The following is a 27,070-nucleotide window of genomic DNA, read 5'->3' as shown; positions in this document are numbered from 1 at the left end:
AGTGGGAGAGGGAGAGACAGAGAAACATGGATGAGAGAGAAACACATCGATGGGTTGCCTCCTGCACACACAGCCCCGACCAGGGCCCGGGCCGGGGAGGAGCCTGTAACACAGGCACGTGCCCTTGACCGGAATCGAACCCGGGACCCTTTGGTCTGCAGGCCGACGCTCTATCCACTGAGCCACACCGGTTACAGCAGAGTAAATAGGTTTTATATAAAAAAAACAAAACTTGAATCCGGCTGGCGTGGCTCAGTGGTTGGGCATCGACCTATGAACCAGGAGGTCAGGGTTCGATTCCCGGTCAGGGCACAGGCCCGGGTTACAGGCTCCATCCCCAGTGGGGGGCGTGCAGGAGGCAGCCAATCCATGATTCTCTCTCATCATGGATGTTTCTCTCTCTCTATCCCTTCCTCTCTGAAATCAATAGTAATAATAATAAAAAAAAACAGCCTGACCCAGTTTGGCTCAGTGGATGGAGCGTTGGCCTGTGGACTAAAGGTCTCTGGGTTCGATTCCGGTCAAGGGCACGTACCTCGGTCGCAGGCTTGATGCCCGGCCCTGGTTGGGGCACATGGGAGGAGGCAATCGATCAATGTCATTGATGCAGCCCTCTCTCCTTCTCTCCCCCTTCCTTCTGCTCTCTCTAAAAAAAAATCAATGGAGCCCTGGCCGGTGTGGCTCAGTGGATAGAGCGTCAGCCTGCAGACTGAAGGGTCCCAGGTTCGATTCCGGCCAAGGGCACGTACCTGGGTTGCAGGCTCGATCCCCAGTGGGGGGCGTCCAGGAGGCAGCCGATCCATGATTCTCTCTCATCATGGATGTTTCTATCTCTCTCTTCCCTTCCTCTCTAAAATCAATAAAGAAATATGTTTTTTAAAACAATCAATGGATATAAGCATAACCAACGGACGCAGACAACAGAGGGTGAGGGTGACGGCAGGATTGGGGGCGGGGTGTGGGGGCAATGGGGGGGGGGGTAACCACACATTTGTAATACCTTAATCAATAATAATAATAAAAAATCAATGGGAAAATATCCTTGGGTGAGGATGGACAAAAAAAAAAAAAAAAAAATCACACCAATAAATAAATAAATAAAATAGAAAACAACTTGAAAATGTACGAAAAAAAAGTGCCCAGGGATCAAAACCACGGAAGCCTCCAGAAACAGAGGTACGCTCGACGTGGGCTAGACCGACACAACCTTGGCTGCCCTGTACCCCCCCCCCACCCACCCCCCTGTTGCAGTGCGACTGACAGCGGGCTCTTGGGAGAAGGAATCCTCGCTGAGTCATCTGCTGTCGAGAGGGTAGGAGGGGCCATTTCTCTGTCCACCAGACTCCCAAGGGGCCTAGGTCTCCCCTCTCTCTCTCTCCTCATCGACCTTGAAAACTCAAGGCCACGCAGCCAGCTGGTGGGTGGCAGATGTGACCATCACAGCTTCACTCCTTTTTTTTTTTTTTTTCTTTAGGAGCTGGCGCACTCCAGTCAACAGCTCTTTGGGAAATGTGTTGCCTCTGTCTTGCACGCCCGTGAGGAAAGAACGAACTTTCGGCTGTTGCGTGCGTTCCCGCTATTTGTTAAAAAAATAAAAATAAATAAAAGACACACACACAAAAAAAAACACCCCAAAAACACAGAAGGAAGCTCCCAGCGTTCCAGCAACCTGCCACCATTTCAATCTTGGAACAGAAAAGATTTACATCCGCCCTGGCCGGTGTGGCTCAGTGGATAGCGCGTCAGCCTGCGGACTGAAGGGTCCCGGGTTCGATTCCTGTCAAGGGCATGGACCTGGGTTGCGGGCACATCCCCAGTAGGGGGCGTGCAGGAGGCAGCCAATCGATGCTTCTCTCTCATCGATGTTTCTAACTCTCTCTATCCCTCTCCCTTCCTCTCTGTAAAAAATCAATAAAATATATTTTTTAAAAAAACCAACACAAAACACATGCCCAGCTGGATTTGGCTCAGTGTTTGAGCATCAGTCCAGCGACCAGGAGGTCACCGGTTCAATTCCGGTCATGCCCCAGTTATACCCTCGATCCCCAGTCGGGGGCGAGCAGGAGGCAGCCAATCCATCATTCTCTCTCCTCGTTGATATTTCTCTCTCGCCCTCTCTCTCTTTAAAAATCAATACAAACACATTTTTTTAAAAAACACACACACACACACACACACACAAAAAAAACAAACCCCAAAAGCATGGATCGCCCTGGAAACCCAGTCTTGTTCCTAAGGCCTGTCAGTCCATCACAGGCGTTTATTCATCACCTGCCCCGCACTCTGGCGGGCGGCTGGCGGACGCAGACGGATGGGACCATGTGTCACAGACCCACGTGCCCAACAGCTGACGGCCGGGCCGGCTTCCCGCGACAGGCTTGCAATCCTCGGGGCCCCTTTCTGCCTCCGCACGGCTGCGTCTGGCTTATAAAATACAGTTAAGGGGTCTGACGAGGGAAGGGGTTTGTCAACGGGCAGACACCGGGACCTCCGCTGGGGTCGGGGCGTTCGTTTAGTGTCAGAGCTAGAATCCTGTACAGTAAAAGCCTAATGTGCTAAGGGTCCGGTCGTCCATTAACCAATCAAAGCGTGATATGCTAATGATATGCTAATGATATGCTAATGATGTGCTCAGGCCACTCAACCGCTCGCTGTGACGTGCACTGACCACCAGGGGGCAGACACTCCAACTGGGTAGGTCAGTGATGGCGAACCTATGACACACGTGTCAGCGGTGACACGCGAACTCATTTTTGTGGTTGATTTTTCTTGGTTAAATGGCATTTAAATATATAAAATAAATATCAAAAATATAAGTCTTTGTTTTACTCTGGTTGCAAAGATCAAAAAATGTCTATAGGTGACACAGCACCAGAGTTAAGTGAGGGTTTTTTAAAATGCTGACACGCCGAGCTCAAAAGGTTCGCCATCACTGGGGTAGGGCCATGGGACTGGGGGTGTGTCATGGGACTGGGGAGCCATGGGGCTGGGGGTGTCATGGGTCTGGGGGGCCATAGAACTGGAAGGGTCATGGGACTGGGGAGCCATAGGACTGGGGGGGCCATGGGCCTGGGGGGCCATAGGGATGGGGGGGTGTCATGGGACTGGGGAGCCATAGGGCTGGGGGTGTCATGGGTCTGGGGGGCCATAGAACTGGAAGGGTCATAGGGCTGGGGAGCCTTGGGTCTGGGGAGCTATGGGTCTGGGGGGCCATGGGTCTGGGGGGCCATGGGTCTGGGGAGCCATGAGACTGGGGAGCCATGGGTCTGGGGGGCCATGGGTCTTGGGTGGCCATGGGCCCGGGGGCAATCGGGCTGGGGGACCTCCCGGGTCTGCCCCCCTCCGTGGAGAAACCCGAGCCGAGCTCCCGGGGCACGGCGGGGCTGGGGCCGGCCGCCGGGACGCGGGACACGGGACGCGGCACCCACCGTCGGATGAAGCGGGCGGCGTCGGCCGAGAGCCGCTGGGTGAGGTTGTCGTAGGACAGGGGCTGCTGGCTGACGGCCCGGCCCCGCATGAGGAAGCAGTTGAGGGGCCGGAAGAAGTGCAGGAAGCAGAGCAGGAGGCCCAGCAGGGCGGCGGCCAGCAGCAGCAGGACGAGGAAGACCGCGCCGGGCACCGGCAGCAGCCCCAGCCAGCGCAGCGCGCCCAGCGTGACCAGCGCCAGGGCCAGCGCCTGCAGGGGCGCCAGCACCAGCGCGCGGAAGGCCTGGGTGAAGACGCTGCCCGCGCCCGGCTTGCAGTCCCGCAGGTTGGTGACGGGCAGCCCGTGGAAGTAGTCGAAGCCGTGGCTGGACGGGTGGTGGCAGAAGTCCGTGTTGTTGTGGCAGTGGGTGCCCAGGTGCCACTTCCCTGAGGACACGAACGGGGGAGGGGGATGTGACTGGGCCCCGGAGACACCAGGCTCGGCTTCCCACCCACGGAAGAGGGGGATCTGTCTGCCTGTTTTCTATTGGTTTATTTTTTAAAATATATGTTGTGTTGATGTCAGAGAGGAAGGGAGGGGGAGAGAGAGAGAAACATCGATGAGGAGAGAGAATCATGGACCGGCCGCCTCCTGCACGCCCCCTACACTGGGGATGGAGCCCGCAACCCGGGCCTGTGCCCTTGACCGGGAATCGAACCCTGGCCTCCTGGTTCACAGGTCGGCGCTCAACCAGGGAGCCACGCCGGTCGGGCGCTTTCTGCCTATTTATTAGCCAACGTCCTATTTCCTGGGACCCTATAGGCTTTTTTTTTTTTGCTTCCTTTTCCACAAACACTAGGGTATTCACTCGCTCTACCAGAAAACAAGAAGTAATTTACTGGCTGGGGAAAGGGGGTGGGGGCAGAACTAAAACAAAACAAAAGGCAAAAACCTAACATATTTAGCCCTAGCTGGTGGATAGAGCACCGGCCTGCGGACTGAAGGGTCCTGGGTTCGATTCCAATCAAGGGCACACGCCCGGGTTGCAGGCTCGATCCCCAGTAGGGGGCGCGCAGGAGGCAGCCGATGCGTGATTCTCTCTCATCATGGATGTTTCTCTCTCTCTCTCTCCCTTCCGCTCTGAAATCAATAAAAATATATTTTAAAAAACACACACCAAACACTAACGTATTTCATGTGCTTGAGATGTAACTAAATAGGAAAAAACGTGTGTTTTTTTTGAGATGGATGTTTTGTTTTGTTTTGAGACAGGCTTCCTTGAAATTAAAGTCTTGGAACTGACTTGAATCTTTTCTAAAAAAAAAAAAAAACCGCCCCAGAGGCAATATGAAATCATACTCATAACTCGGCCATTATTTTAAGTACCTATGAACATTTCTTATAAAATGTTAATTATGCCACTAAATTAATGAGGGCCTCACACACACACACACACACACACACACAAGATGATGGTTTTACGACAACGCGTGTCAGGAATGACAATGCTCATTTTTCACAATGAGATTTTCTAGGATTCATCTGATGACCGTCCTCTGGACACACGCGTGTCACGGGAAAGGGGAGAAGGCACCGTTCGTCTCCATGGGATAAAATCGATATGGGAGTATCGACGGAGGCCAATAAGGGGGCAGTTTTAGTATTAAAAAGTGAAAATGAAAATACTTAGCCATGGCAGGGTGTGCGTCTGTGGCTTTGTATGCTCCGTGTGTGTATCTGTTATCGACCATCTGTTCCATCCGTCGATCTCATCCATCCATCTAGCCACCATCCACTCCATCTACTGTTCAACTCTTGTCTGTCTCTATTACTGATCCCATGTGTCTTTCCATCTGTCCGTCCGTCCATCCATCCATCCATCCATCCATCTATGCATCCATTCACCCATCCATTTCATCAACTGATCTATCTATTCTTGTCATCTATCTTTCCATCTATCCGTCTATACATCCATCCATCCATCCATCCATCCATTTCATCTATTGATCTATTTATTCTTGTCTGCTTTTATTACTTATCTCATGTAGCTTTCCTTCTGTCCATCTATCCATCCATCCATCCATCCATCCATCCATCCATCATCCATTCCATTTACTGGTCTACCTACTCTTGTCCGTCTCTATTACTTACCTCATATATGTTTCCATCTACACATCCGTCCATCCATCTATTCATCATCCATTTCATCTTTTGATCTATATACCTTTGTCTCTCTCATCTCTCTCATCAATCCATCCATCCATCCATCCATCCATCCATCCATCCACCCATCCACCCATCCATTCATTCATCATCCATTCCATCTCCTGTTTTATCTATTCTTGTCTCTTATCTCATGTATCCTTCCATCGACACATCTGCCCATCTGTCCATCCACCCTTCCATCCATCCACTCCACCCACTGGTCTACCTACTCTTGCCCGTCTCTATTACTTACCTCATGTACGTTTCCGTCTACACATCTGTCCGTCCGTCCGTCCGTCCATCCATCCATCTATTCATCATCCATTTCATCCTTTGATCTATATATCCTTGTCTCTCTCATCTCTCTCATCAATCTTTCCATCCATCCATTCACATCCATCCCACCTCCTGTTTTATCTACCCTTGTCTGTCTCTTACATATCTCATGCATGTTTCTATCTGTCCATCCATCCATGAATGCATCCATCCATCATCCATTCCATCTGCTGGCCTACCTACTTTTGTCTGTCTCTATTACTTATTTCATCAATCTTTCCATCTACCTGTCCGTCCATCCATCCATCCTTCCATCCATCTGTCTATCCGTCATCCATGTCATCTACTGATTTATATATCCTTGTCTCTATCTCATCTATCTTTCCATCTACCCATCCATCCATCTGTCCATCCATCTTTCTGAGTGCCTATCATTATCTATCTATCTGTATCTATCCATCCATCCATCCGTCCATCTCTCATCCATTTCATCTACTGATTTATATATCCTTGTCTCTAACTCATCTACCTTTCCATCTACCCAAACATCTATCTGTCCATCCATCTTTCTGAGTGCCTATCGTTATCCATCTATATCTATCCATGCGTCCATCCATCCATCCACCCATTGATCCGTCATCCATTTCATCTACTGATTTATATATCCTTGCCTTGATCTCATTTATCTTTCCATCTACCCATCCATCCGTCCATCCATCTTTCTGAGTGCCTATCATTATCTATCTATTATCTATCTATCTCCATCCATCCATCCATCCATCCATCCATCCACCCATTGATCCGTCATCCATTTCATCTACTGATTTATATATCCTTGTCTGTTTCATCTATCTTTCTATCTACCCATACATCTATCTGTCCATCTTTCTGAGTGCCTATCATTATCTATCTATCTATCTATCTATCTATCATCATCTACCTATCTATCATCTATCTATCTCCATTCATCCATCCATCCATCCACCCACCTATCCATCTATCTCCCATCTATCCATCTATTCATCCAGGCATCCACATAACCACACACATCTACACATTCACATATTAGAACCGAAATCGTGTCTCCCCTACTTGAGCTGTGCCCACTGTATCAGCAACGTCAACCCGAAGAAAGCTGCTCTCCTACCCCACCCCACCCCACCCCCGACCCTTCCCCTCAACCCGCCCAGCTCCCGGCCTCCCGTCCGCCGCGGCCCACACCTATCAGAGCCGTGGCGTAGCCTTGGTCCTTCAGAAGTTTGGCGAACGTGACCTCAGTGCTGGGAAGTCCCCCCGAGGAGGCCGAGAAGAGGAAGACGCCGATTCGCGTCTGAGACGCCATTCCTGGGGCAGGAGAAACCAGCCGTTAGGATGGGGGGCGGGGGGGCAACCCTGACGACAGAGGCTGGGAGGGTGCCCCGAGGAGAGGAGAGGAGAGGAGAGGACGGGCCAGGGACCCAGCCAGGGGGCTACCTGATCGGACGGGGTACCGGCCGGTCATGAAGGCTGCCCGACTCGGGGTGCACAGGGGCGAGGCCGCCAGGTGCTGCGTGAGTTTCACTCCCTCTTCGGCCAACCTGTCGATGTTGGGGGTCCTGGGACACAAGAGCCACGTTACTATTCGCGATGCCTTTGGAAACGCCGCGCTCTCCGCGGCTGGACATGAGGCGTCACCTCCCGCCCAGCCGGCGTGGCTCCGCGGTCGAGCATCGACCTACGGCCGGAAGGGTCCCGGGTTCGATTCCCGGCCAAGGGCACGTGCCCGGGTTGCAGGCTCCATCCCCAGCAGGGGGCGTGCAGGAGGCAGCCGGTCCGCGATTCTCTCTCATCGTGGTTGTTTCTCTCTCTCTCTCCCCGTCTCCCTTCCTCTCTGGAATCAAAGAAAAGAACAGAACCAGGTGTGGGCCCAACGGACCCGGACTGGCTTGTTCAGGGGCCCCACAGGCCCCAGAAGCTGACGTGTGGGTTCGTGTCGGATTTCACGGGGACGCCGCAGTCTCCTAGACGTGACAGCGTCTGACTTGACAACCCTTTAGCGGAGACGGAGGCGCGGATGGTCCTGGTTTATTTACTCGTTTATTTGTTTATTGTCACCCCCACCCAAGGATACTTCCCCATCGGTTTTCAGAGAGAGAGGAAGGGAGAGGGAAAGACAGAGAGAGAATATCCATCTGAGAGAGACGCATTGAGGGGTTACTTCCTGCACGTGCCCCCTGACCATGCCCCGGGCCGGGAAGGAGCCCGCAGCCCGGGCACATGCCCTCAACCGGAATCGAACCCGGGACCCTTCGGTCCGCAGGCCGACGCTCTATCCACTGAGCCACACCAGCCAGGGCGTCAGCCCTGGTTGACAACACAGGAGCGAGTCTGGAAAATGAGCTGCGGGCCCGGCCGGCGTGGCTCGGGGGTCGAGCGAGGGTTGACCTATGAACCAAGAGGTCACGGCTCGATTCCGGGTGCGGGCTCGATCCCCAGTGTGGGGCGCGCAGGAGGCAGCCGAGCCACGATTCTCTCGTCACTGGTGTCTCTCTCTCTCTCCCTCTCCCGCCCTCTCTGAAATCAGTAAGAAATATGTTTAAAAAATAAAAGGACACGAGCCACTGTGAGGAGTGGGAGGGAGACGCTCCAGGCCTCACCCCGTCCCCAGCCACGGCCCCCAGTTACCTCCGTGCCCCCAAAGAGAAAACGTGGAGACGCTTCACGCTGCTCTTCCAACCAGAGCGGAGAGGACGCCCCTAACCAGTCCGCCCTGCCTCTGTGTGTCCCACGGACGACACCGCCACGCCTGCTTCCTAACGCCCGTATCTGCACGGATCCACGTGCGGTCATGTGGGATCGACACGCGGTCACACGGGAACCACGCACAGTCACACAGGGGATCCATGTGCAGTCACACGGGATCCATGCACAGTCACACGGGGGATCCATGTGCAGTCACACGGGATCCATGCACAGTCACATAGGGGATCCACATGCAGTCACACGGGATCCACATGCAGTCACATGGGATCCACGCACAGTCACACGGGGATGCACGTGCAGTCACATGTGAACCACGCACAGTCACACGGGGGATCCACGTGCAGTCACACGGGATCCATGCACAGTCATACGGGGATCCATGTGCAGTCACACGGGATCCACACACAGTCACAAGGGATCCACATGCAGTCACGTGGGATCCATGCACAGTCACACGGGGATGCACGCGCAGTCACACGGGAACCACACACAGTCACACGGGGGATGCACACGCAGTCACATGGGAACCACACACAGTCACACGGGGGATCCAAGTGCAGTCACACAGGATCCATGCACAGTCACACGGGAGAGCCACGTGCAGTCACACGGGATCCATGCACACGGGGGATCCACGTGCAATCACACGGGATACACACGCAGTCACACGGGATCCACACGCAGTCACACAGGGATGCATGCGCAGCCACACAGAAACCACACACAGTCACGGGGATGCACGCGCAGTCACACGGGAACCACGCACGGTCACACGGTGGATCCAAGTGCAGTCACACGGGATCCACGCAGTCACACGGGGGAACCACACGCAGTCACACGGGGGAACCACACACAGTCACATGGGATCCATGCACAGTCATATGGGGGATCCACGTGCAGTCACACGGGATCCACACACAGCCACACGGGATCCACGCGCAGTCACACAGGGATCCATGCGTAGACACACGGGATCCACGGGCAGCCACACGGCATGCCACGGGCGGGCTTTCAGCGTTTCCACGCGCTCGCTGCTCCCCCAGTGTGTGTCCGTCACCGGAACGACAGCCTCGACACGCGCCCTACCTGAGGGTCTTGTTTCCGTAGCAGCCGGGGTCGCCGATGCCCAGGTCGTCCGCCACGATCAGGACAAAGTTGGGCTTGGAGGGCGCACGGCTCTGGGCCTCCCACAGGCCCAGCAGCAGGAGCAGCAGGCGCCTCATCGTCCTGCAACGTGAAGGGGAGGAGCCGTGAGGCACGCGGCCGGGGTGGGACCCTTCGCCGGCCACTCCCGGACCGCCCACCCCGCCCCCCCAGGTTTCAGAGAGGACACCGTCCCCGGCGACAGCGAAGGCATGCGTCCTCTCCACCCCCCCCCCTCCCCGCCCCCGTGCGTCTCTTTCCAAGCAAATCCTCTCCTCCTCCTCGGACAGCGGGGCCGTCGAGGGCACACCCTGGGCCAGAACGCGGGTTCTGATGGGAGAAACGAAGACAGGGCCGCCTCCCGCCGTCTCGCGATGGAAGGTGGGCCCAGCCGTTAGCTAAACGTTCCCTGCGGCGACCCCGGGGGGGACAAGTGTGTCATGGAGATCACGTGGCCCATCTGGCTGGTGTGGCTCAGTGGTGGAGGTCACGGCTCGGTCAGGGCACAGGCCCGGGTTGTGGGCTCGATCCCCAGTAGGGGGCGTGCAGGACGCGGCCGATTCATGATTCTCATCATGGATGTTTCTCTCTCTCTCTCTCCCTCCCTCTCTCTTCCTCTCTGAGATCAATAAAGACATATTTAAGCCCTGGCTGGTTTGGCTCAGTGGATAGAGCATCGGCCTGCAGACTGAAGGGTCCTGGGTTCGAATCCTGGTCAAAGGCACATGACCGGGTTGCGGGCTCGATCCCCAGTAGGGGGCGTGCAGGAGGCGGCCGATCCATGATTCTCTCTCAACATGGATGTTTCTCTCTTTCTTCCCCTTTCTCTCTAAAAATCAGTAAGAACATATTAAAAAAATTACAAATTCCTCACCCTGACCAGCTGGTGTGGCTCAATGGCTGAGCATCGACCTAGAAACCAGGAGGTCCCGGGTGCGATTCCCGGTCCAGGGCACATGCCCGGGTTGCGGGCTCGATCCCCAGCAGGGGGCGTGCAGGAGGCGGCCCGTCCATGATTCTCTCTCATCACTGATGTCTCTCTCCTCCCCCGTCCCTTCCTCTCAGAAATCAATAAAAATAACGCCTGCCGCTTAAGGTGACGGGTCCTCTCCACGCCCCATCTTCACCGTCAGTGGGGTCCCCTCGTGCCTGTCGGGGAGGACCCTGGAAAAACGCATCCCAAGCGCCTGTGCTTCCTGGTGAGAGGCTGGGACCAGCACCAGAATATCGACGCCGAAGTGACGCCCAGGAGGGCGAAGGCCCCTGAATCATGATGGATGGCTCTATTAGTTTCCCAGTCGCCCCGGCAACGGCCGGCCATTCATTGTCCCCCAGACGGGCCTGGCGTTGGCATGAGGAGGCCTGGGGTGGGGGGTGCCCTCGAGCCCAATTAAGAACAGCGCTCGAACGTGAACGATTTTTTCTCCACGCCGCCCGGAATCCCACGGCCTGTGAATTAAATCCCCGTCTCAGGCGGCCAGACCTCACCTGCGCCCCCAGGCGTGGCTTCTGCAAGGTGTTCAGGGATGCGTTTCAAACGGCGGAAACAGCGTTCGTTTATGAAGGGTGTCCCAAAATTCACGCAAGAAGTAATTTTGATAGAAAACATGGGTTTGTAATTAAAAATTGTAAATTTTTTATTGATTCATAAAGGACACAGTCTAGGGTTTATGGACGGAACAGCACATCGGGTCCATGGCCTCCCCGGCTTTGCTGGCACAGACGCAAAGCCGCGGTCTCCATTGGTCTTCCTTGTCCCTGCTCCTGGGCCGTCATTGGTACTTGGTGATGCTCATCGAATCGAAGGGATTGACATCAAAGGGCAACAGATATTAGAATCTGACTCAATAAGCCAAGTCCAATCAGGCTTTTATTTTTGTTGCCGTTGTTGTTAATGCTCACATAGAATTCAAATCTTGCGTGTGCCGGGAGCCGGTCCATGCCTGCTGTTTCAAGGGACCTGGCATATATGGCATCCTGTTCTTAATATGTTTGCTCCCCATCTTAGCGCTATGTGTTTTAACCAAGGTCACCTCTCTGAGAAGGGTTGTTTCCCCAGGTAGGGATTTTCCCCTGAAGTCAGGGAGGGAATAAAACCCCTTAACTAAGTGCCAGGCGGGTAATTAATCACTTTAACTACGAACAATCATGCTTAAGCTACATAATCTTTACTCCCTGGAATGGAGATAAGAAACGCCCTAACCTTTGGAATAGAGATTGATAGGATTGAATCAACTGGTATAAATACAGATGTAACAAGACAACAGGACACAGAACCTAGACACAGAACCTAGAGACAGAAGAACTTCGCTGGAGAGAACATGGCAAAAGATCCTGGACAGAACCTGGCTACAGAACCTAGAGACAGAACCTAGCGAGAGAACCTGGCAATAGAACCAGGCAAGAGAACCCAACCATGCTGATCAACTGAACGCTGCCTCTGTGTCATCCCTTCTTCGCCGACTCCGTCCTCACCTTTGGGGATCCCTGGACCTGCTGGGGTCGGACCCCAGGAGCGTGAATTTTGGGACACCCTTTACGAGCACCTGCCCACCCCACGAAACGCGCCCCCAGCCGTCCAACCCACGGCACATTAACTTCAGATAAACAATACCCTCCCCCTCCCCTCCCCCCTTAAAAAACTAAATTACTTTTCGTAACGAGGCCCATCAGGCCCAAAGGCAAGACGAGACGCTATTCCGAGAAAGCTGCCGTTCCCGAAATAGACATGCAATGAAGGAAGGAGCGCGAGGCAAAAAGGGCATTTTCATCACCGGAGACGTAATTACATGAGCGCGCGTTCATCACAGGAAAATTCCCACCGCGGCCGGGGTGATGCTGTGGGCCTATAGCAGCCGTTCTCAACCTGTGGGTCGCCACCCCTTTGGCGGTCGAACGACCCTTTCCAAAGGGGTCACCTGAGACCATCCTGCCTATCAGATATTTCCATGACGATTCATCACGGTAGCAACATTGCAGAGATGCAGTAGCAACGAAAATAAGTGCATGGTGGGGGGTCCCCACAACATGAGGAACTGTACTGAAAGGGCCGGAAGGTTGAGAACCCACTGGTCTGTGGGGTCAATGGCAAAAGGGTTCATTGAGAACAGGGCGAAACCCGCACTGCAAACCGCATTTTTGTTTAGGGAGAAAAAAAAACACGCAGCTTTTGTTCAATTCAAGCGACGGAGGGCAAATGAAATTCCCATACACGTCCTGCTTTAAACTCATAAAGGAAAAAAAAAAAACCGTCTGCCCGGCCAGTGTGGCTCAGTGGTTGTGCTCCGACCTAGGAACCCGGAGGTCAGGGTTCGATTCCTGGTCAAGGGCACAGGCCCGGGTTGCGGGCTCCATCCCCAGTAGGGGGCGCGCAGGAGGCGGCCAGTCCATGATTCTCTCTCATCATCATGGATGTTTCTGTCCCCCTCCCCGTCTCTCTTCCTCTCTGACATCAATAAAAGCATCGTATATAAGAAAAGAACAGCCTAATATGCTAAGTGTCAGGTCGACCAGTCGGCTGTTCAACCAATCGAAGCGTAGTATGCTAATGATATGCTAAGGCCACTCAACCACTCGCTATGACGTGCACTGACCCCCAGGGGGCAGTCAAGCGTTTGATCAGTCGCTATGACGTGCACTGACCCCCAGGGGGCAGACAGTCAAGCGTTTGATCAGTCGCTATGATGTGCACTGACCCCCAGGGGGCAGACAGTCAACCGTTTGATCAGTCGCTATGACGTGCACTGACCACCAGGGGGCAGAGAGTCAACCGTTTGATCAGTCGCTATGACGTGCACTGACCACCAGGGGGCAGAGAGTCAACCGTTTGATCAGTCGCTATGACGTGCACTGACCACCAGGGGGCAGAGAGTCAACCGTTTGATCAGTCGCTATGACGTGCACTGACCACCAGGGGGCAGACGCTCCTACCGGTAGGTTAGCTTGCTGCTGGGGTCCGGCACTGGTGGGGTCCCTCGGCCTGGCCTGCGCCCTCTTGCAATCCGGGACCCCTCGGGGGATGTCGGAGAGCCGGTTTCGGCCCCATCCCTGCAGGCCAGGCCGAGGGACCCCACCGGTGAATGAATCCGTGCACCAGGCCTCTACTACCAACTATAATTGAATCAGTGACATGAATTTAGGAATATTAACAAAGAAAACTTGTTTTTTAAATCCTCATCCACGGATATGTTTTTTTTTCAATTTTTTAAATATATTTTTATTGATTTCAGAGAGGAAGGGAGAGGGAGAGAGAGACGGGAACACCAATGATGAGAGAGAATCATGGATCGGCTGCCTCCTGCACGCCCCCTACTGGGGATGGAGCCTGCAACCCGGGCCTGTGCCCTTGACCGGGAATCGAACCCTGGCCTCCTGGTTCACAGGTCGACGCTCAATCACTGAGCCACGCTGGCCGGCCGGGCCAGACACTGACATTTAGACGAAACCTAACAGATGCCCCCAAACCATGTATTAATGTCTACATCCATCGTTTATAACACAAAGTATAACCCCACCCGGTAAAGAGCGTTCGCAGGGAACATGACATTAGAGGGAAATGTCGTATAGATTCCTGTAAACGTAGACCTCGCTTTATTGGCGTGACGCTCCCAGCGACCATGCCCTCGGTCCGTCCGTGTCCCACTAACGCTGTCGCTCCCCCGGGAGCTGGCATTTGAAACCGCAATCCGTCTCCCCGCGTGGCTTTTCCTGTCCGATTCCCTCCCGCCGTCTGGAGGACACACCCGCTGGGCAGGCTCCCCCCACTGTGCCTGCACCCCGACCTCGCCTGGCAAGACTCCGGCCCCGTGGCCGTGGGTGCGAGCCCTTGTGAGGCGGGAAAGAGCGGAATCCTTTTCCTTTCTGTCGCCCACACCTTTTATTTACAGAATACAGGCTCTGCATTTATTAAAGAAGTTTGCCCAGCCGGCCGGCGTGGCTCAGGGGTTGAGCACCGTCCTAGGAACCAGGAGGTCACAGTTCGATTCCCGGTCAAGGGCACATGCCCGGGTTGCAGGCTCGACCCCCAGTAGGGGGCGTGCAGGAGGCAGCCGATCCGTGATTCTCTCTCATCATGGATGTTTCTTTCTCTCTCTCCCTCTCTGAAATCAATAAAAAAAAAAAGTGACCGTCCGACCGGTAGCTATGACGCGCACTGACCACCAGGGGGCAGACGCTCAACGCACAGACCTGGAAACATGGAACAGACTGATGGGTCTCAGAGCGAAGAGGGGAGGGGGGAGGGCGGGAAGAGATTAACCAAAGATCTTATATTCCAGCGGTTCTCAACCTGTGGGTTGCAACCCCTTTGGCGGTCGAACGACCCTTTCACAGGGGTCGCCTAAGACCATCCTGCATATCAGATATTTCCATGATGATTCACAACAGTAGCAACATGACAGTGATGAAACAGCAACGAAAATAATTTTATGGTTGGGTCACAACATGAGGAATTGTATTAAAGGGCCGGAAGGTTGAGAACCACTGTTATATGCACACTAGAGGCCCGGTGCACGAATTCGTGCACCAGTGGGGTCCCTCGGCCTGGCCTGCGGGGATCAGGCCGAAAACGGCTCTTCGACATCCCCCGAGGGGTCCCGGATGGTGAGAGGGTGCAGGCCAGGCCGAGGGACCCCAGCAGTACACGAATCCGTGCACCAGCTTCTAGTGTCCTATATAATAAAAGCCTAATATGCTAAGTGTCTAGTTGTCCATTCAACCAATCAAAGCATAATATGCTAATGAGATGCTAAGGCCGCTCAACCGCCTGCTATGACATGCACTGACCACCAGGGGGCAGAGAGTCAACAGGTCGACCAGTTGCTATGCTGTGCTCTGTCCACCAGGGGGCAGACAGTGACTGGTCAACCAGTCGCTATGACGTGCACTGACCACCAGGGGGCAGACCCTCTGGTAGGTGAGCTTGCTGCTGGGGTCCAGCCGATCTGGACTGAGCGAGACGGGCCGGACACGCCCTGGAGTCCTCCCGCGTCCCTCCCCAGCCCCCATCATGCACCAGTGGGGTCCGTCGGCCTGGCCCGCATCCTCTCGCAATCCAAGCTGAGGGACGCCCTCTGAGTGCATGAATTTCGTGCACCCGGCCTCTAGTATTTGATAAAACGAAGAAGAAGAAAGGAAGGAAATAGACTTTAAGAAATCAGCTTGGAGGCCCTTTGTCAGACGCTTGCTATTTTGTGCTCACTCCCCCCGGGTGAGCCAGAAATCACAGAAACCGCATCTAAAGGGATTCCGTGACCACGCCTGTCACACAGGAACACCACCTGCAGGAGGAAACGGCCACAGAGGGACCCCTAAAGGCTCATCTGTGCTCAAAAGACGTTTTTCAAAATAATATGAGGGAGGTTCTCAGACCGGAGTGTCTTGGAACCCCCGGGGGTCATTTCCGTTGGGTGGGTGGGGATTGCTGGGGTCTGGCCTGCAACCAGAGTACATGCCTTTGCCCAGAATCGAACCTACAACCGTTCAGTCCACGGGGTGATGTTCTGTCCACTGAGCCAAATTGGCTAGGTGGGTGTTTTTATTTATTACGTTTTTATTACTTTTTAGAGAAAGAAAAGGGAGAAGGATAGCTCTCCCCTGCCGGCCTGATCGCCCCTAACTGCTCTCCCCTGCCGGCCTAATCGCCCTTAACTGCTCTCCCCTGCCGGCCTGATCACCCCTAACTGCCCTCCCCTGCCAGCCTGATTGCCCCTAACTGCTCTCCCCTGCCGGCCTGATCACCCCTAACTGCCCTCCCCTGCCAGCCTGATCGCCCCTAACTGCCCTCCCCTGCCAGCCTGATCGCCCCTAACCGCTCTCCCCTGCCGGCCTGATTGCCCCTAACCGCTCTCCCCTGCCAGCCTGATCGCCCCTAACTGCTCTCTCCTGCCGGCCTGATCGCCCCTAACTGCTCTCCCCTGCCGGCCTGATCACCCCTAACTGCTCTCCCCTGCCGGCCTGATCACCCCTAACCGCTCTCCCCTGCCGGTCTGATCACCCCTAACTGCCCTCCCCTGCCAGCCTGATCCCCCTAACTGCTCTCCCCTGCCAGCCTGATCATCCCTAACCACTTCTGCCTAAGCCCCCGCCACCATGGCTTTGTCCGGAAGGAGGACCAGAAGACGGCCGGTCTATCTGGTCTAATTAGCATCGTACACTTTTATGAGTATAGACACCCTTGAAATGTCAGGGTAACTTCTAACTTCCCTTTTTTCCAGACCCTCCAAGGCACAATGCACCAGGGCAGAGACCACCATCTCCTCATCGTCACTGAGCTAATTGTTGACTGTCAACCGTCCTGCACCCACCTGTGTGAAAGAATCACATGTCTATCATTGTACTTTCTATCCAATCCCAGAGCTCCCCCGCCCCCCAACCTCACCGCCCTAACCCATCCCCAGTGGAGTTCATGTAACCCACCACGTCCCCTCTGACCGTAGTAACGTGGAAAACACGGGGAAAAAACGCCCTTGTCCAGAGCATTGTCCCAATCGGTGGAGGTGCTGCCTCCCGGCCATCGTCCACAGTTTGGCTCAAATCGACTCACGACGATTAAGTACAGGTTTGGGTGTTTTGTTCTGTTTTACGTTAACATTTACGGAGGCCCCTGGCGGCTGGCTGAGGATGGGTGAGCTATCCCCTGATCTCATTTAGACTCAGGGCGTAATTGTAATTTTCAGAGGGCCCATCGGTGACCTGACATTTCAGATGGAGAGCTACGGAAATGAGGGTGATTACCCTCATTGACACGCTGCATAAGGCGAATGGCTCATTTGCAAAGCTGCACGGGCCAGGCGGTTACGTTCCTCATGAGTCCTACTGTGCGCCAACCACCCAGACTCTGTACCCGTGCCCATGTGGGGGCGAGGGGGGGGGTGTTTGCAGGGTCTGGTTCTTGCTAAGGCCATGACCCTGGGGTGTGTCTGTCCACACCCCACAGAATGTGACCTTCACAGATGGTTCCCTAAAGCATCTCTCATATTCTTCACCCTTCACCTCTCTGTGCATGGCCTCGCCTTACGAACCCCGGTTTTCAGGATGGCAAGTCCAATAAGCGGGGTTTGATGTCACCCTGGGGCCTGGTGGTTGGCAGATGGGTCTTCAAAACCTTCATATACAAACACACACACACACACACACTCTCTCACACACAAACACACACACACACACACACACACACACACACACTAGAGGCCCGGTGCACGAAATTCATGCATGGAAGATGGGACCCTCAGTGCAGCCTGCACCCTCTCACAATCCAGAACCCCTTGGGGGATGTCCGACAGCCGGTTTAGGCCCGATCCCACACTTCCCTCTTGCAATCCGGGACTGCTGGTTCCAGAACTGCTTCCCTGCCTGTCGGATCGCTCCAAACTGGTCTGTCTGCTTGGCTCATCACTCCTAAACGCTCGCCTGCCTGCCTGTCTGATCGCCCCTAACTGGTCTGCCTGCTTGGCTGATCACTCCTAAATGCTCGCCTGCTGGCCTGATCGCCCCTAACCACTCTCCTGCCTGCCTGATCGCCCCAAACCACCCGCCTGCCTGCCTGATTGCCCCTAACCACTCTCCTGCCTGCCTGATCGCCCCAAACCACCCGCCTGCCTGCCTGATTGCCCCTAACCACCCGCCTGACTGATCGCCCCTAACCACTCACCCGCCTGCCTGATCGCCCCTAACCACTCGCCTACCTGCCTGATCGCCCCTAACTGCCTCTGCCTTGGCCCCTGCCATCGTGGTTTCATCCGGAAGGACGTCCGGAATGACATCCGGAAGGTCGTTCAGCTGCCCAGTCTAATTAGCATTTTACGTTTTTATTATTATAGATTTTTATTGATTTCAGAGAGGAAGGGGAAGAAAAAGAGATAGAAACATCCATGAGGAGAGAGAATCATTCATCAGCCGCCTCCTGCACGCCCCTTACTGGGGATCGAGCCCACAACCTGGGCACGTGCCCTTGACCGGGATCGAACCCGGAACCCTTCAGTCCACAGGCCGACGCTCCATCCACTGAGCCAAACTGGCTTGGGCTGGCCTTTACAACCTTCACATTTTACGCTCAAAAACGGCCATGCATTGAGTTTTTAAAATGTGCGAAGAACTTTAAAAGCGTCATTAATTGGCTAAACACCACTTTTGTTTGGCGGAACCAAGTCTCACGGTCTTTGCTTGGCAGACAAGCTGGCCTGGGCAACAAACACAGGAAGGGTTTTGACCGGCCAGTGTGGCTCAGTGGATAGAGCGTTGGCCTGCGGACTGAAGGGTCGCGGGTTCGATTCCAGTCAAGGGCACAGGCCCAGGTTGCAGGCTCCATCCCCAGTAGGGGGCGTGTAGGAGGCAGCCGATCCGTGATTCTCTCTCATCATGGATGTTTCTATCTCTCTCTCTCCCTCTCCCTTGTTCTCTGAAATCAATCAAAATATATTTTTTAAAATAAATTAAAAAGTCATAAACCAGGCAGGGTTTTCCGGACGGACCATAAGCATGCCTCTCTCTGCAGGCACAGGTTTGCGGGCAGGGCACGAGGAAGCCGGCCATGGGAGGACCCCCCTGCCCCCCAATTTCAGCCTTTCTTGTCTGTCACGGCCCCGTAAGTGGCATCTGACTGATGAGGGTGGTTTGTCAACGTCCGAGCGTGGCATTTAAACGATGATTTACGGGCGGATTCGTAATTCGTGGCTTTCCGTGGGAAAGTATTCAATCCTGGTAGCCAGGAGGGGATTTACGGCGGCGAGCGGGGGCTTTCCCGGGCGAACAGCTTTACAAATGACCTAACGCTTGATAAACAGCCCCAACCCCCAGCGCCCAGCGTCCACTGCCCAGCGCCCAGTGCCGTCTCATTGGTCAAAGCAACACCTTTCACAGCCACAGCAAAGCCCAGGACCTTGGTCTCAGATGTCAGCCTGGCAGCTGGGGACAGTGTGAGCACGTGACCCAAACCACAGGGCTCAGTCCCATTGGGGGTCGAGCCCAGAAGCCGGGCCTGTGCCCTTGACCAGAATTCGAACCCGGGACCTCCTGGTTTATAGGCCGACGCTCATCCACAGAGCCATGCCAGCCAGGTGAGAAGTCTTTTAAATGGGTGCTCACCTCCATCGGGGTTGGGTGTGATACCCACTAAAGGACCCAGAAATTTGGCTCAGTGGATAGAGCGTCGGCCTGCGGACTCAAGGGTCCCGGGTTCGATTCCGGTCAAGGGCACGGACGTCGGTTGCAGGCTCCTCCCAGGCCTGGGCCCTGGTCGGGGCCGTGTGTGTAGGAGGCAACTCATCGATGTGTTGCTCTCACATCGATGTTTCTCTCTGTCTTTCTTTTCTTTCCATTTTTTAAAATATATTTTTTATTGATTTCAGAGAGGAAGGGAGAGGGAGAGAGATAGAAACATCCATGATGAGAGAGAATCATGGATTGGCTGCCTCCCGCACGCCCCCCCAATGGGGATCGAGCCTGCAACCCGGGCATGTGCCCTTGACCAGGATTCGAACCCGGGACCCTTCAGTCTGCAGGCCGACGTTCTATCCACTGAGCCACACCGGCCAGGGCTCTCTCTGTCTTTCCCTCTCTCTTCCTCGCTCTCTAAAAATCAATGAGAAAATATCCTGGGGTGAGAATTATTAATAATAATAATAATAATAATAATAATAAAAGACCCGGAAACTGAGTTGGGGGAGCTCTGGGCATCTTCATCGGTCTGTTTGGGGCTTTTGGTCTCCCCGACATTTTATGGAGACAGCGCAGCCGTTCATTCACGTCCTGATCTCCTCACCTTTTCCCAACCTCCCCAACGTCCCTTTGAAAGTCAGGGTGTGGCATAGTGGATAGAGAGTCGGCCTGCGGATGGAAGAGTCCCGGGTTCGATTCCCAGTCAAGGGCACAGGCCCGGGGTGCCGGCTCGATCCCCAGCGGGGGGCGTGCAGGAGGCAGCTGATGTGTGATTCTCTCTCATCGTGGATGTCTCTCTCTCTCTCTCTCTCTCTCCCTTCCTCTCTGAAGTCAATACAAATAAATTTAAAAAAAAAAAATGTTGTGACTCATTGGCCGGGATGGTACATGTTACGGGTGAAAAAAATGGGACTCGGGAGAGAGCAGGAACTCGGCACTGTCAACCCACAGATAACGGCCCCGAAACGGGCGGCACCCCAAGTGCGCGGGACATGACAGGGCCCTGGCTCCGTCACCCGGACGGACGGACGGACGGACGGACAGATGACGCCCCGGGACACGGGGGGCACGCTGCAGGCTGAGCCAAGCAAGGCCGAGAGAAGCCGGCAGGTCAAGGCCGATCCAATGGGAGGCGGGGGACGGGGGGGGGGGGGCCCACACCCTGTCTGCTCCCCGCCCCCCGCCCTGTGCAAAGGAGAGAAAGATGCTCAACTCACCTCCCGCTCAGAGCCTCCTGCCAGCAACGCTCGCTGCCCGGGGACCCGGCCGGCGTCCCCCCCACACGTCCAGGCCTCGGCCAACAGTCAGGCGCCCCGCGCCCGCCGTGGGTGTGAGGGTCCATGGGGAACCTCGAGGCCCCTCGGCCAGCCTGTCACCTGGCGGCCATGTGACCCTGCCTGTCAGCTGACCTGCCTTCCGGGACTCCCCCTCCCGTGCATGACACCTGAGACGCCCGCCCCCCGGCCCCCCCCCCATCCTGTGCAGATGCGGGAGCTCCCCTGTGCCCGGGGCACGCATTCCTGCTGCACAGGCCGGGACAGGACGGATCCTGGCGCTGCCTCCCGGGCAGGAGACAGGCTCCACGCCCAGCTACTCAGAAACGAGGAGGGAGCCGGCCGGCGCAGCTCAGGGCTTGAGCGTCGACCTACCAACCAAGAGGTCAGGGTTCGGTTCCCAGTCAAGGGCACAGGTCCGGGTTGCAGGCTCGGCCCCTGGTAGGAACGTGCAGGGGGCAGCCGGTGCATGATTCTCTCTCATCGTTAGTATTTCTCCTCTCTCTCTCTCCCTTCCTCTCTGAAACGTCTTGCTTTTTAAAAATCTATACCAATAAAACGGTAATATGCTAATTAGACCGCACATCTTCCGGACATCCTTCCGGACAAAGCCACGGTGGCAGGGACCTAGGCAGAGGCAGTTAGGGTAAGATCAGGCCAGCAGGGGAGGGCAGTGAGGGGCGATCAGGCTGGCATGGGAGGGCAGTTAGGGGCGATCAGGCCGGCAGGGGAGGGCAGTTAGGGGCGATCAGGCCGGCAGGGGAGGGCCGTTAGGGGTGATCATACTGGCAGGGGAGGGCAGTTAGGGGCGATCAGGCCAGCAGGGGAGGGCAGTTAGGGGCGATCAGGCCGGCAGGGGAGGGCAGTGAGGGGCGATCAGGCCAGCAGGGGAGGGCAGTGAGGGGCGATCAGGCCGGCAGGGGAGGGCCGTTAGGGGCGATCAGGCCGGCAGGGGAGGGCAGTGAGGGGCGATCATACTGGCAGGGGAGAGCAGTTAGGGGCGATCAGGCCGGCAGGGGAGGGCACTTAAGGGTGTCATTCCCCGAGGGGTCCTGGATGGAGAGGGTGCAGGCCGGGCTGAGGGACGCTCCCCCCGCATGCACGAATTTCGTGCACCAGGCCTGCAGTACATATATATTTTTCAAAAGGTGGAAACAAAGCAAACATCCATCAGCAGAAGAACAGACAAGCACATGGGGGTCCGTGCCCACCGTGGAATAGTACACAGCCAGGAAAAAGGTGCCGCTGGGACACACGGGACAACTTGGCTGGTCCCCGAGCCCGTGATGGTGAGAGGAGGCAGCCAGACACAAAAGGCCACACCCTGTGTGATTCCACTTACTTTTTATTTATTTTAAAACATTTTTTAAAATTTATTTCAGAGAGGAAGGGGGAGAGAGAGAGAGAGAGAGAGAGAGAGAGAAACATCCATGATGAGAGAGAATCACAGATCGGCTGCCTCCTGCACGCGCCCGACTGGGGATCGAGCCCCCAACCCGGGCGTGTGCCCTTGACCGGAAATCGAACCCGGGACCCTTCCATCCGCAGGCCGACGCTCTATCCACTGAACCACACTGGCCAGGGCAGGCACGACTTTTTAATTCTATTTCGGGGGGGGGGGGGCGATAAAAACGTTGTAGAACTAGAGAGACAGCGGTTGGACGAGGTGGATGAATGTACTACGAAATGTCTCCGCGTTGTACAGTCTACAATTTAATTTTGGGGGAACTGATTTTCCAGGTTGTTTTCAGAGAGACGGGGAGAGACCAACGGTACGTACGTACGTGCAAACACTGCAGAATCGGAGCAGAAGGCAAACATGACTGTCTCCAGGCACGGGGCGCCTCCCACCGCCGGCACCCAGAGCTACGGGTCACGCCCGCCAGACTCACAAAACACGTTCGCCCTGTTTGCAAGGCAACGAGGCAACGGGTCCCGGGGCCTGCACCCCTGGACACCCCTTTATGCGCCCCGGCGAGGTGCGACGCAGCTCCGTTCCCTCCCTGCCACCCCGAGCCTGTGACTCACGCACCCTCCGGGCCCCGGCCGGCCCCGGGGACACCAGGCCACCCCCCGGGTGAGCGCGTCCCTCCCTGAGACGAACCTGCGATGACAGGTTGCTCAAACCCGTTCGCATCCCGGCCCACGGGGAGTGAGTCCGGCTCCTGACATGTCCGTCATCTCCCGTGGCCTGGAATGCCCGCGGAGGCGGTGCACATCCCTGGGCACGCGTCACCGGCCCGCAGGACACGGCGGCGGGCGGAAGAGGTTTCGTTTTTTTTATTAATCCTCACCCGAGGATATTTTCCCGTGGATTTTAGGGAGAGTGGAAGGGAGAGGGAGAGACAGAGAGAGACACGGATGTGAGAGAGACGCATCGATGGGTTGCATCCTGCACGCGCCCCGACCACGGCCCCTGACCGGGAATCGAACCCGGATCCTTCGGTCCGCAGGCTGGTGCTCTATCCACTGAGCCACACGGGCCGGGGCCAGAAAAGTTCCTAACAGTGGCAGTCTCCAAATTAGAGACGCTTGCCTAGTGAATGGAGGGTCCCGGGTTCGATTCCCGGTCAAGGGCACAGGCCCGGGTTGTGGGGTCCATCCCCGGCCAGGGGTGTGCGGGAGGCAGCTCATCTGTGATTCTCTCTCATCATGGATGTTTCTCTCTCTCTCTTTCTCTCCCTCTCCCTTCCTCTCTGAAATCAATAATTAAAAAATAAAAATAAAAACCTCTAAAAACAAGATATGATAGGCTTGGCCCAGCCAGGGTGGGTCAGCGGTTGAACATCGACTATGAACCAGGAGGTCAGGGTTCGATTCCCGGTCAGGGCACATGCCCCTGGGGGGGGGGGGGCGTGCAGGAGGCGGCCAATCCCATGATTCTCTCCCATCATGGCTGTTTTCCTCTCTCCCTCTCCCTCTCCCTTCCTCTCTGAAATCAACCCTAATATATAAAAAGCCAGCGGCCGTCATGACCGAAACAACAAGGACAACCAAACAGCAGGCTGTGTGGGACGACCAGGCCATCGGGCAGGGGGGGGCATTGAGGGGCGATCACCCGGTGGGGGGGGGCAGTGAGGGGTGATCAGGCCGGCGGGGGGGGGGGGGCGGGCAGTGAGGGGCGATCAGGCCAGCAAGGAGGGCAGTGAGGAGTGATCAGGCCAGCAGGGAGGGCAGTTAGGGGTGATCAGGCCAGCAAGGAGGGCAGTGAGGGGCGATCAGGCCGGCAGGGGAGGGCAGTTAGGGGCGATCAGGCTGGCAGGGAGGGCAGTGAGGGGCGATCAGGCCGGCAGGGGAGGGCAGTTAGGGGCGATCAGGCCGGCAGGGAGGGCAGTGAGGGGCGATCAGGCCGGCAGGGAGGGCAGTGAGGGGCGATCAGGCCCGCAGGGGAGGGCAGTGAGGGGCGATCAGGCCGGCAGGGGGAGCAGTGAGGGGCGATCAGGCTGGCGGGGGAGAGCAGTGAGGGGCGATCAGGCCGGCGGGGGGGCAGTGAGGGGCGATCAGGCCGGCAGGGGAGGGCAGTTAGGGGCGATCAGGCCGGTGGGGGGGCAGTGAGGGGCGATCAGGCCGGCAGGGGAGGGCAGTTAGGGGCGATCAGGCCAGCAGGGAGGGCAGTGAGGGGCGATCAGGCCGGCAGGGAGGGCAGTGAGGGGCGATTAGGCTGACAGGAGGGGGCAGTGAGGGGCGATCAGGCCGGCAGGGAGGGCAGTGAGGGGCGATCAGGCCGGCTGGGAGGGCAGTGAGGGGAGATTAGGCTGATAGGAGGGGGCAGTTAGGGGCGATCAGGCCGGCAGGGGAGGGCAGTTAGGGGTGATCAGGGCGGCAGGGGGGGGGCAGTGACCTGGATGGAACTGTGACCTCCTGGTTCCTAGGCCGACGCCCCACCACGGAGCCACGCCGGCCTGGCCGTGTTACTCACGTTTAAATGCTTGTCAAGAGCCGTGGCTGTCACCCATGGTGACAGTGCCCCGGCCGGGGAGACATCCGGACAATGCGGGGTGTCACGTCTGAGGTCACCGTTGGGCGGGGGCCCGGGCACGTCCCACTGCGCGCTGGAGGATGCGGCTACACATCCTACTATGTGCAAGGCCCCTCCCACCTCGAGGGATTCCCCAGCCCCAAGCACCAACTGTGTGCACTCTGAGAGACCATGGCCTCGCAGACACCACGCTCACCTAAGTTCCTCTCTTCTGCACCGAAATGGACCGGGGGTGGGGGGAAGGAGGGCTCTTGTTTGAGTGTCAGAACCGGATGTACGGGGGTGGCAGTGGCTAATGAAGTTATATCGGTCTCAGGAGGACACATCCATCACCTGCCAACTGTATCTGCGTTCACCCCCCAAGTCAAATCCCCTCCCATCACCACTGATCCCGCCTTTACCCTCTCCCGCCCACCCCCACCCCCTTTCTCTGTCGTTATCACCAGCCTGTTGTCTGGGTCTCCGAGTCTTTTCTCTGTGTTTTTTTTTTCTCCTCACCTGTTGCATTTTCTTAAAATATATATTTTTTATTGATTTTCAGAGAGAGGAAGGGAGAGGGAGAGAGAGAGAGACACATCCATGACGAGAGAGAAGCAGGGATCGGCCGCCTCCTGCAGGCCCCCGACTGGGGATCGAGCCCGCAACCCGGGCACGTGCCCCGACCGGGAATCGAACCCACAACCTCGGTGCAACACGTTGGAGTACTGGGACAACGCTCCAACCAACTGAGCTGTAAACAATTACTGGGGGCCCTTGGGTTGTGACCTCGAACTCGCACCAGCTCGGGCCGCGTGTCACTGCCAAGCAAGTGACCCCCAAAACCGAGCTCCCCAATCTTTCTCTTTTCTGCTCGGCACTGGACAAAGGGCTGTCTGTCCGTCGAAGACGTGAGGCCCTGGCAAGCCCATCGGCGCCGACGGGGACGTTGGCCGAGTCACCTGACCTTAGATAACCTTGCGTCTCGCCACACGGACGGGGGGTGGCCGAGCAGGCCCCAGGGAACCCTCACCCAGGGACCCAGGTCCCTCAAGCCGGCCTTTAAGTCCCTGCTTCTAAACGGGTGGGGGGTATGGGGGGTGGGGGAGTGGTTTTCCCTCCAGGAAACATCTGGAGACCATTTTGGGGAAAAAAAAAAGTTTCTTTGTTAATATTATTTCTTTGATATTATTGTTTTTTCCATTGATTTTTAGACAGAGTGGAAGGGAGGGAGGTAGAGAGAGACACATCCATTGGTTGCCTCCTGCACGCGCCCCGACCGGGGGCCTGGGCCGGGGATGGAACCCGCAACCCAGGGAGGTGCCCTCGACTGGAAATCGAACCCAGGACCCTTCAGTCCGTGTGGGCCGAGTGAGCTCTACCCATTGAGCCACACCAGCCAGGGCTGGAGACGAATTTTTTTATTTTGATTTTTTTGTTAATCCTCACCCGCGGATTAACAAAATAATAATAATAATAAATGGAAAAAAATGTCCTTGGGGGAGGATTTAAAATATTTAAAAAAATAAAAAAAACGACAGAGAACTAGGGGACCCTGGCCCCCAGCTCACCCGCCGGCAGCCAAGGGCCCCGCACCCCGCAGGGGAGCCCAGGGCTGAGCCGCTGAGTCAGCGGACGAGTCAGCGGACGTCCCCGTCCTCAGAGGCATCTGCTTGTCACCCACACGGCACCCACAGCATCTCCCAGCGCCCGCCCGCCCGGGGCTGCACGCCCCTTTGGTCATCGCTGCCAAGGCGCTTACCTGCGGCCACAGGTGCGGGCCGGCTGACTCAGGCTCCGAGCTTACAGGTCCCTGTCCCCAGGGGGCAGGGATGGACATGAGAAGCCGGACGCACACCCAAGAGGGCAGACGGGGGCAGGTCTGCGAAGGCGCCTTGTGGTGCTCCCCCTCCG

General features: G+C 56.1%; 1 protein-coding gene across 3 annotated transcripts in view; it reads right to left on the bottom strand.

Moving 5' to 3' along the window:
• LOC308512216 (steryl-sulfatase-like) overlaps positions 1–27,070 on the bottom strand; it is a 226,934-nt gene that overhangs the window by 186,712 nt on the left and 13,152 nt on the right. For all 3 annotated transcript variants that reach the window (XM_081082014.1, XM_081082013.1, XM_081082012.1), the window contains exons 2-5: positions 9,716–9,856; positions 7,361–7,482; positions 7,109–7,231; positions 3,429–3,852 (exon numbers count right to left, since the gene is read on the bottom strand). In XM_081082014.1, the coding sequence (XP_080938140.1) occupies positions 3,429–3,852; positions 7,109–7,231; positions 7,361–7,482; positions 9,716–9,856 (810 nt within the window). The remainder of the gene's footprint in view (positions 1–3,428; positions 3,853–7,108; positions 7,232–7,360; positions 7,483–9,715; positions 9,857–27,070) is intronic.

This window comes from Myotis nattereri, assembly GCF_964212035.1.
Source record: "Myotis nattereri genome assembly, chromosome: Y".
Classification (NCBI taxonomy): domain Eukaryota; kingdom Metazoa; phylum Chordata; class Mammalia; order Chiroptera; family Vespertilionidae; genus Myotis; species Myotis nattereri.
The sequence above is the reverse complement of the archived record's forward strand: the minus strand, read 5'-3'. Positions and strand labels throughout refer to the sequence as shown.